The 10967-nt window shown below is 46.9% G+C and overlaps 1 protein-coding gene across 2 annotated transcripts; it reads right to left on the bottom strand.

Annotated features, from left to right (window-relative positions):
- MORN4 (MORN repeat containing 4) lies at nucleotides 1-7733 on the bottom strand. 2 transcript variants are annotated; one of them, XM_035132870.2, is made up of 5 exons: nucleotides 3131-3581; nucleotides 2175-2272; nucleotides 1306-1420; nucleotides 778-887; nucleotides 1-494 (listed from the first exon to the last, which is right to left on the bottom strand). In XM_035132870.2, exons 2-5 carry the CDS (start codon nucleotides 2239-2241, stop codon nucleotides 346-348), a joined length of 441 nt encoding a protein of 146 aa, XP_034988761.1. In that variant the 5' UTR covers nucleotides 2242-2272; nucleotides 3131-3581; the 3' UTR covers nucleotides 1-345. The 2 variants fall into 2 exon arrangements, with proteins under 2 accessions (XP_034988761.1, XP_034988760.1); XM_035132869.2 differs by lacking the exon at nucleotides 3131-3581 and adding an exon at nucleotides 7644-7733 and having other exon boundaries at nucleotides 3-494.
- Nucleotides 7734-10967: the final 3234 nt, after the last annotated feature.

Here is a 10967-nt window from a genome sequence, read left to right as displayed (position 1 = left end):
CACACACACACACACACACACATCCCACCGTTCCCACTGCAACTGAGGCTATAGCACTAGAAGACTGTCCTATGGAGAACGCTCTTGACAAAGGAATGCCACAGCCTCAGGAGTGACAGACTCACTGTTTGGCAGGGGACAGTGGCTCTATAAGTTGAGTTTTGGCACTGGATTACACTATGGGGGCCAGGCTGTTTTAAGGAAGTGACTCAGGTAGGGTGCCCACCTGATCAGGGCTGGTGTCTGTCTCTGTGACTCCTGCACTCCACACTCCTGCCAACCCCCAGGTTGAGCTGCAGTTTCATGGGAGAGTCCTGGGGTAGGGTGCTTTAGAGCTTGCCCCCATCATGCTGTGAGGCCATGCGCCAATTTAGAGGCACTCTGAGCACGCTGGACCACTGCCGGGCACTTCTCCCGTCGCAAGAGTTTGTTGTTCTCAAAGAAGCCTTCATTGCGGGGGATTCCATGAGAGCCATCAGGAAAAGTCAGAAGCCCTTTGGAAGAAAACAAAACATTATTATTCAGCAGGGCTGCAGGGCTCAAGGCGGAGGATCAGACTTGCAAGACTTCAGCTGAGGAGAACTGAGAATGCAGAGCTGTGAATCAAGACGAGGTACTGGGGTATACGTCAGCCTATACTGTGCTTTGGAAGATGGTGTTTGCCCAGTTCTCACTTGTTCCCATCCCACACTGCAGCCATCCTTTCAAAATAGATTTAGCCCTAGAAGATCAGTGTTGCTGCTTGGCTACTCCAAACAAGGAGTTTGCAGCACTCACCAAAGCCATCAACGCGTCCACCCTTGAATTCTCCCTCGAAGGTCATGTTGTCATACCGTGTGAAGACTCCAACGCCGTTGAATTTCCCCTGTACAAACTCCCCTTCATACCTGCGTCAATAATAGGACTGTGTAAGGATAACGTACTATGGCATACAGCCAGAAACTCAAAACACCAGGAGGAACACAGTATTCTGGACAGAAGGCAAAGAGGCATCACTAAGGAGCTCTTTAAACATGAGTCTGTAGTAATCACAGTGACTACAGAGAACCTAGGATGAGAATGGTGTAACAGCCAAGAGAAAGAAGTGCTTGCTTATGGTTCTGAATCACAGATGCATGCTCACATACAAAAAGGTCTTCATGCTAGGCATAGCAAGGCATAGACATTCTTCCAAGTTCAAAAAAAACAGCAGAGCAGCCTGCTCCACAGAGCATCCTTTTACTCTCATTTTCTTGGGGCTGCTTAGGTCATGCACATGCACCAAATGCAAGCCTAGAACAGTGTGTGCCCCAGCCCTGTACCCACCTGGAGCCATCTGCAAAAGTGAGCACCCCACAGCCATTGAAGAGACCATTCTCAAAGTGTCCCAGGTAAATGCTGCCATCAGCAAATGTCAACTGCCCAACACCATGCCGGCGCCCTAGGCAGGGAGAACAAGCAGTATTGCTCTTTTGTCAGTTGTCAAAAAGGGAACCATGGTGCCCATTAAGCAACAAATCAATGAAATCTATGGTGACACTTTTAATTTCAAAAACGGGACAAAAGGAATAGGATGTGGGCAGTGGTAGAGGTCATGCTGGCTAATATGTCTTACAGAGCAAGAATGTAACAGACCCCTGCTATTGCTTGTTCCTTCTACCATCCACAAGGCATGCTGGAGCTTAGTATGCATTCATACAGGGACTCACAGTGCAGAGACAATACCGTTCCTAAAGGGCTTTGTGGACCTCAAGGTTGCTAAGTTTGATTGTGCAGCCAGTGAAGGATCTTAGGAGTCTCCAATATATCGCATGCATGTTCCTAAAGAACAAGTTTTGCCATCCACCACCACACATAAACAACTGCCAGCCAATGGGATACAGTGGCCAAGAAGAGGTTTCTTGTTTTCTCCATATCTTGATGGGAGCACTTGTGGGACCAGAGCAGAGAGCACTACCTGGGAGAGGAGGTTGGAACCACAACAGGGTATAAGGAGCTGTAGTTCCTTCCCCACATGCTATAGTCCCAATCCAGATAAGGCCCCCTGCACTTAAAGGCACAGCCATATAGGTAATGTAATGTGTAGTTTGGCCCCTAAAGAGGAAGTTGTATGCAGTCCGCCAAGAACAGACACCGTCCCCTGTATCTTGGCTCAATGAGGGGACCCCTCCCTGGACTTGGCCAGCCTCACTCACCTTCCTTCCACTCCCCACAATATTCCTCCCCGCTGGAGTAGGTGAAGGAGCCCTTGGTCAAGGTCATGGTGCCAGCTTTCAAGAAGGCAGGACAACAGCTGCAAGAAAAGATGCAGGAGTTTGAAAGCAGTATGCAGGAGCAAAACTCTCAAACACATGTTCCCCCCAAAATAGGGTATCCTACCTTAGTAGGGAGGACACACAAGGCTTAATGTTTAATAGACTATTGTATTTTAATATTCTGTTGGAAGCCACCCAGAGCTGACCTGGCATATATGTGTTTTGCAGACTCCTGCCCTATTTCTCCACATCAGTGCCACACAGAGCAATTTCCTGCCTCCACCAGACAAGCGTATCCATTCTTTCCACAGGAAATTCAAGCCTTATGGCTCATGTTGCTATTTCTTCTTGGTTTTTTTTCACCAGACTAGACTCAAATGCAGCTCCAGCACAAAGGGCTCTACCTCCATGAAACATTCATGTGTGGAGCCCAGATGGGGACCCAGCCTGGTGCTTCCTATCTCAGAGGCTTATTCAGGTAGTTTTCAGCATTAAACTCTGCTATCTCCCCCTTCCTACTATCAGCAAGAGACTAGTAGAACTGCAAAGTGCCCAGGCCCCTTTGTACTACATGTTTACTACATTCAGGTGGATAGTGGGTATTTTTATGTATGCCATCTCCCCTATTTCTTTACTGTTTGACAGGTCCTAAAAGCAACTAGCAGAACCTACATGCTGAATTCCCTGCTTAGTATTCCAAGCACCCGCCTAGAACTCCATGCCTTGGCAAGGGCAGAAACCTTTGTGCCAGGCTAAGCAAGGATAGCCAAAAGGAAAGTTTACTGTTCAAATCCATCTACACTTGGCTCTGTCCAGGAGGACAAGTTGAGAAAAATGCAAGGAGCTTTCAAGGGCAGATCAAGGGAAGGGGAGGGACTGAATAATAAAATCATTACCATGTTGTTCTAAACTGCCTTAAGGATTTTTTATTTTTTTGCAGTCAAGTGGTGAATACATTTTATGAAATAAAGTAAGAAAGATATAAAATGATGATGATGATGTTGTTGTTGTTGTTGTCATCATCATAATCATCATCATCATCACTGATTAATCTTCATCTAAACAACAATCTCAAAGCACTGAAATCCCTGATCTGAGTTACAGTACTGTGCAGCAGGCTTCTGAAATCTTTGGAACTTACAGAAGACCTACAGAAGACCTTCCACAGACCACAGCAATCTACTGGGTGTATAAGGGACGAGGCAGTTTCTCAAGTAACCTGGTCCTGAGCCGCATAAGGCCTTGTACATCAGAAGCAATACCTTGAACTTAGTCCAATAGCAGACTGGCATCCAAAGCAAATTGCACAAGTAGGGAGTTATATGCAGGTGGTAGTTTTGCCCCAGCAATCTACCGTGTTTCTCCTAAAATAAGACACGTCTTATCTTATATTTATTTTTCCTATAAAAAAACACATCGCGGCTTATTTTCGGGGGATGTCTTATTTTTTATTAAGCATGGTACAGCATTGTTACTGGTAAGTATGGTACGGGGCTTTCTTGCGCCGCCCGCTGGGCCCACTGCTGGGTCCCTGGGCTTGATGCGGTGCGGCGCGGTGCGACTGGGGCTGCTACCGGCTCCTGCCGGCTGCTGCGGCTTCGCGCGGCGCCCGCTGAGCCCACTACTGGGTCCCTGGGCTTGGCGCGGCGCGGCTGGGGCTGCTGCCGGCTCCTGCGGCTTCGCGCGCCGCCCGCTGAGCCCACTGCTGGGGCCCTGGGCTTGACGCGGTGCGGTGCGGCGCGGCGTGACTGGGGCTGCTGCCGGCTCCTGCCGGCTGTTGCGGCTTCGCGCGCCGCCCGCTGAGCCCACTGCTGGGTCCCTGGGCTTGACGCGGTGCGGCACGGCCGGGTCTGCTGCCGGCTCCTGCCGGCTGCTGCGGCTTCGCGCACCGCCCGCTGCCGGGTCCTGGGGCCCGTTCAGCCAGAGCTCGGTGCGTCGCTGTGCTGGGGCTCCCGCTGGGCTGGGGTGCAGCGCGGCGCGCGCTGCTGCGTTTGCCGGCTCCTGCTGGGTCTGGTAGGTACCCCCAAGACGTCTTATTTTCGGGGGATGTCTTATATTTTTTTGCTTGTAAAAGATCGTGCCATGGCTTATTTTAGAGGCACGTCTTATTTTAGGAGAAACACGGTAGCTGTCTCATTCTGCCTCAACTGCAGCCTCTGAAGCAACCCCAAGGGTAGCACCACATAGACTGCATTGCAGTAATCTAGCTGTGACATTACCGGTACCAATGCATGGACAACTGTGGTCAAGGTATCCTGGTACAGGAATGGCACTACTGGCCTGCAGACACCTGCACCTCCAGAGACAGAGCTGGATCTATGAGAATTCCCAAACTACACCCCTCCTCCTTCAGGAAGACATGAAATTTTGAAACATTGGAGGTTGTACTTCTGGCTATCATACATTGTAAACCCAAACAGACAAAACCTACCTACCTACCTACCTACCTTCCTTCCTTCCTTCCTTCCTTCCTTCCTTCCTTCCTTCCTTCCTTCCTTCCTTCCTTTCTCTTTCTTTAGAGGCATGCAAGTTAGTGGGCATTATAGAATCCTGTGGCAATGAATTCCATATTGTATAGAGCTAGTCTTAAATCAAAAGTGTTGCCTATCAATATCAACCGAATCATAACTCTGAGGATTCCACACAGACAACATTCAGAACAATGGACAAAACAGTTGTATATTAGCATCTTTGTAATTGGAACATACAACTGGCAAGTGAAAGAGAAAGGAGCCCCTTGGGCAAGGAAGGATGTACACTACATCAATGAGCTCACAGCAGGCAATGACATGAGCTGCCTGGAAGCTCTGTGGGAAAGAGGAAAGCAATGAGAAACGGGAAATGTGTGCAATTTGTATTACTGGAAGACATAAAGGCAACCTACCTTTTGGGGTAGACATCAATGCCTACCTTTTGGGAGACAGCAAGTAGGGGTGGTATTCAACTTAGGTTTACTCAGAGTAGGTACATTGAAGTTAATAGACTCAACTTAGTCATGTTCATTAATTTCATTAGGTCTTTCAATTAATTTCATTGAGCAAAACTTATGTTTGATTTTAGATGAAAAGGGAGATGCTGCAGCGCTAGAACCCAGGCCTCTCCAAATAGAAACACCCTACCCTAGCAGGGGCAGCAGATAGGTGGAATTTAGAGTCAACTAATTTTAGTTTTGTCCCCATCCTCCTCCCTGCTGAATACTACAGGGGCAAGACTGAGACCTGGGAGGAGGAAGCTGATGGCCCTGGACTGGTGGTAAGTAGGAAAGCAGGCAGGTGGGGCCTGGCTGAGGGCAGATAGACATTGGTGGGGCAGTGCCCCATTAGCCCCAAATGGACCAGCCTCCATGGTCCTACGGTACCCACACAGCTAGAAGAGTATAAATGAAAGGATCTCATGATGAGGCCTTTGCAGTCTCTGCAGGGCTTAGCCCATGACATTGCCCTCCTCCCTGCACCTTATTGCCTATCACCCAGGGATGCCAACCATATACCGTATTTTTTCGTGTATAAGACGCCCCCATGTATAATACGATCCCTATTTTTTGAGCCCAAAATTAAGAAATAAATGATTGCAACATTCAATGTATAAGACGACCCCCAATTCCAAACGTAAAAAATTGGGGGAAATATAGTCTTATACACAAAAAATACAGTAACTCAGTACTGGAGTGGCCTTATGTGAAGCAGCACAAATAAAAATATGCTGGGTGGGAGGGCAACAGAGGAGAACCTTCACCATCATGAAGTGTTTGTGTGGGCTACTTTGAAGCACCTAACTTGGCACTGGCTGCTAGACTAGATGGACCCTTGGACTGATTCAGCAGGACCCTTGCTTTCTTACTTTAAGAGCATTCCCTGGGGTTATTTTCTGTACCTATAAATATAGCACCATTATCAACACAGATCCAAGAGTCATCCTTCTATGAAACAAATATATATTTGGCATGTATAGGTAGCATATAGGTCCACTTATTTGTTGAAAACTATAGTCATTCAGCATGTTGGCCAGAACTATAAGAATTCCTAAGGAATCAGATGCAGACTGAAACCAGGAGGTGACACTGTTCACTTCCCAAACAGCATCTTTTGATTAATATTTAAACTCTCTCCCTTGTTCATTAGCACCTAGTTCTGGAAATAAAGAATGGTTAATTTATTTTCAAAGTCCACAGTGAATGATAGCAAATCAATACATGGTACTGCTCACCTACCAAACTGCTGCTGTAGTAGAACAGCAGGGAAACTAGCATCACTACAATCTGAGCCCAGATTTGAGGCTAGCCTTAGACTTGAAGTCATGTAATAGTGCAGTTAACCTGTTACAAGTCCATGAGACAGAAGAAAATATAAGAGGTTCAAGGTGCATTAGATGTCAAGATGTAAATAATCGCTACTCTTTTCACCACAAATTACCAAGACACTCAAACCAACAAATACAACTGGAGCAAAAAGTCATCCTCATGAAAATACAACTTTAATCTGTTCACGTTTGGAAGGCAAGCAAGATATACTTCAGAATCTTCTTGTTAATGACCAACTGGCTAGAGGGCTACAGAGGAGGAGATGAGGTTCGCCTACTCTCCAAGGGACCACGCGATGACTGTTGCTTCCCTGGAAACAATTACAACAGATTGCTGGAGCAGAGCGATCCCAGCTGCTCTGCAGCAGCAGCAGCAGCAAACCAGGCGTGTGTAACAGTTTCTCAAGCTGTGAAGAGGGACACCCCAACCCACTCGGAAACCAGAAGAATTTGGCAGTAACCATCAGGTCGTCTTACCGGGCAGCGGGAGCCTGGCATGAGTCAATTAAAACAGAAAGGCAGCTACAAAGAGAGAAGTGTGTCGCTATTATGCCTCTGCTCCTGCTCTTCAAGCCGCGGCAAAATGCCTTTCACGCAGCCTCAACACTCCGGAGTCACCACGGTGCAGAACCACAATTGCCAAACAAACGAAACAAAACCCCACAACTCTCACCGCTTCGCCCCTGAATTCGGGTCCTTGCAGGCTGCTGAAGTCACGCCATGCCGCCCGGCGAAGCCACGCCCATCCCCTAGTGCCACTCCTGCTACTACTGCCACCCGATCATAGGTACCAAGCTCCCTAGGGCCCTAGGTGCCCGAGCAGCACCCACAAAATTCCCCATGAAGCACCCACAAATTTCAGCGCCGGGGTCATGCGCAGTGCATGGCACCCACGGTCGCGGGGCCAAGCTGGCCCTCGTGCACCCGCTGCAGGCAGCCCCCCGCTACCACCCTTCGCCACGCAGCCCTTGTCGGCGCTCTCCTCCGCCGCGGCACCCCAAGGCCCCCGTATCCCACCCACCCCAGTAGCCTCCGCACGGCGGCTCCCAGCCCAGGCACCGCTTCCCCTCACCCCTTCTGGGCAGCATCCCCGACGGCCGCGCCCCTCACCTGCGCTCCGAGCTTCTCCGCAGCTGCCACCAGCCCCACACCCCTTCGGTCTCCCCCCATCGGCCGCCTCCTCCTCCCTCCTCTCCTTTCGCTCCCTCAGTTATGCCAGGCTTCCCTCACACCCACTACCCAGGGCAACCGCCCACCAGGAACCATCCACGCACGCCGTTGGCTGTTGCCCTGGCAACCCGCAGTAACGCGCCTCTTCATTGCCCAACCTCCCTGCTGAGCTCCCCCGCCCTTCCCACAGCAGCCTTCTTTGTGAAGGGCGGGGAAGGTTTCCCCCTCCTTTTTCTATTTTTTACAGGGCGGCCATCTTTGTGAGGGGCAAGAGTGCTCTCTTTCCTTCCTACCACAGGCTACGGGATGCCATATTGAGGCCTTCCTGTACTCCTTTCCTTTGAGGGCAAGTTCCTGTTGCTGTCCTCAAAATACATAATTCATGGTTAAAAAAGGGAAAATGTGAAGAAGAAGATTCTACTTTGAAAAGAAAAAGACATTTCTGAAATCAGGGGAGTGTATGTTGTTTGTGTATCATTTGTTTATTGTAATGTAACAAAGAATGGCATAATTTAAAATGTTTGTTTGGTGGGTGTTTTTTTATGCTATGTCACAATTTTATTTACTTGGAATGTGTCATCTCTAAATGTATGGTGCTGCTTTTGCAAGTCAGGTAGGCTACTCTTGATCTGTCTATTCAAGTGGGAGCTTAATATCCACTCCCACAGCAGACAATAAACCACAACTCTCTTAGTACTAAAGCAAAGTAGGATTTAATTTCAAGCTCATATGTTTGATGCAATTCCATAAAAGGGGACAGTAAAGCAGTTGTTGTAATTTATAAAGGTTAAGTAGATGATATGTCCTATTTCAACCCTTGCTCTCTCTGTCTTACAAAATTTGTTTTCAATAGCGTAAGAACTTAATGACAGCTGTGCTGGATCAGGCCATCTAGTCTCACATCCTGTTCTTACAGCAGCCAACCAGATGCCTACACAAAGTTCACAAGCGGGACCTGAATGCAACAGCACTCTTGACGTAACCTTTCTTTCTTTTTCTCTTCTTCCAAAACGATTTGACTAAAAAAAGAAAAGGGCAAAAAAAGGAAAAGGGAAAAAAGGAAAAAGATGCTGACATTGCTGGTGTGTTCCACCTTAGGTTGTGACATGACCTAGTTGTGGGTCACAACCCACCAGGTGGACTAAAGGAAACTTACTATGATTGCTGGTACTGGAGGAGACTGAGATCTGTTACCACTGGAAAACTTATCTTACTCCACAGGCCAGGCAAATACCATTGTGGGAGATCAAAGTCTTAAACTCATCTTCAGCTTCCTATTGACCTAGAATTAACAGTATAGGTAGCCAGACTAACAAGCTATGGGTCACTTCTGTCTGTACCACACAATCCAGGGAGCAGCCAGTAGTGTAAGAATAAGCAAGGGGACCAAACTTCTGTCCCATTCATCTCAAATTCAATAAGTCACTTTGTTTTGCTCTCTGTATAAATCCTGCTTTTCCATGCTGGGTGTGTGAGACTTAGAATCATGGAATGTGTGCTGCCCAGATTAGTTCTTTTTTCTGTTCAGTGCATTACAGATACCATGCTGGCCACAATGGCTAAAAGGAATAAAATATTAAATGGATACAAAGTATTGGAATAACTGCTAGTTGAATAATTATTTGAAGCTGTTAAGCTTTCACATAGCTAAACCAACCTAGCTTGGTAAAAGAAAATACATTTCATCCACTCTATAACTCCTTATTTTAGTTATACAACCAGACAAGGATAAATGACAGTACCCTATCCCCATGTGTTACTAAGCTTTTTTAATGTTAAATACCTTAGATAATTAGAACGCAAAGGCTCTATCTTTTCACACTTTCTCCGAAGAACAGCTTGATACACCACCACTCTTGCTCTATTGTTCACACAAAGAGAAAAAGAGAGGGCGAGAAGAGCAGTATACAGCCCATAACTGGATTGTTGTAATGTCAAATCAACACAGATTGTTGAGAAGTCAGCAGACTACATACTTATGCAAAGGCATCCAAACTGTACAAAAGCCCTGTTTTTCTTTTTAAAAGATGCAGCCATTCCATCTTCGTGTTTAAACATCAGAAAAACATTAAGAAGAATCTGCTGGATCAGGCCAACCTGATCTTGTTCTCACAGTGGGCAACCAGTTGCCTATGGGAAGCCTGCAAGCAGGACCCGAGCGCAACAGCACTCCCTCCACCTGCAGTGTCCAGTAACTGGTATTGGGAAGCATACTGCCTTTGACAGTATAGGCAGTTTATACCTCCCCAGATGGTGGTGGTTCAAATGTGTTTGGCAGATGGCGATGGCCATTCTTTCCCAACATTTCAGAATGGCAGGTGTCATTGTTAAAATGATCCACTTTGCCATTCTCTCAACTTTAGAATATCTTAAAACAGGAAGGGCAGCAAAGGATTACTACTTATTTGGCGATCACTCGTAGCCAAGTAAAATTGTCTTCCATAAACACAGTTTTAACAATGAGTCCGTAAGTGACTGTGGAGGCCAATTCTGGATCCATACATTGGTTTCCGGGTGGGAGTTGATCATGGTGTGGATTTGCCAAGTGTGCCTTCCTCCTAGCATGTTTCTCCCTTACATCCTGAGTTCGAGCGTCTTCAAAGCCCATGACGCCTTTGGTAAAGGCTGTTCTCCAACTGGAGCGCTCGCAGGCCAGTATTTCCCAGTTGTCAGTGTTTATACTACATTTGTTTAGATTTGCCTTGAGACAGTCTTTAAACCTATTTTGTTGACCACCAGCATTACACTTTCCATTTTTAAGTTCAGAATAGAGTAGTTGCTTTGGAAGACGATCATCAGGAATCCGCACAACCTAACCAGTCCAACGAAGTTGATGTTAAAGAATCATTGCTTCAACACTGGTGATCTTTGCTTCTTCCAGTACACTGATATTAGTTCGTCTGTCTTCCCAAGTGATGTGTATTACAGAGGATTACAACAGTCAGGTGACCCAAGGGACTACTCCAACGGGTCAGGAGGACAAATTCTTACAGCTGCTCCAGCCTTACAATTGGAGTTTGTCATTTGTCTATTGTACATCTGAAAAAAGTGAGCTGGGTGAATTCACAGAGACCATGAATATACAGATGATGCAATACTATTTTTATGCATCCATTCAGCTTCCCATTGTGAAGATGGTTTGCAAGGTTTGAATGAGTTTCCACATGACTTAAAAGTACCCCTTTGCTGCCTACCAGGATTTATAAATCTGTTTGTCTTCAAAGGCCATAAGAAATTGCTGGGTTTTGTTTGTTTGTTTTGCTG

Source organism: Zootoca vivipara, chromosome 5 (genome assembly GCF_963506605.1).
Source record: "Zootoca vivipara chromosome 5, rZooViv1.1, whole genome shotgun sequence".
In the NCBI taxonomy this organism is placed as follows: Eukaryota; Metazoa; Chordata; class Lepidosauria; order Squamata; family Lacertidae; genus Zootoca; species Zootoca vivipara.
The sequence above is the reverse complement of the archived record's forward strand: the minus strand, read 5'-3'. Positions and strand labels throughout refer to the sequence as shown.

Bases quoted from the DNA above. Each gene is read 5' to 3' on its own strand.
- MORN4 (XM_035132869.2), bottom strand. From the start codon at position 2,241: ATGACCTTGACCAAGGGCTCCTTCACCTACTCCAGCGGGGAGGAATAT. The intron at 888-1,305 runs GTGGGTACAGGG...TTATTGACGCAG, and splicing joins ACTTTTGCAGATGGCTCCAG to GTATGAAGGGGAGTTTGTAC. The intron at 495-777 runs GTGAGTGCTGCA...TTTCTTCCAAAG, and splicing joins TGGACGCGTTGATGGCTTTG to GGCTTCTGACTTTTCCTGAT.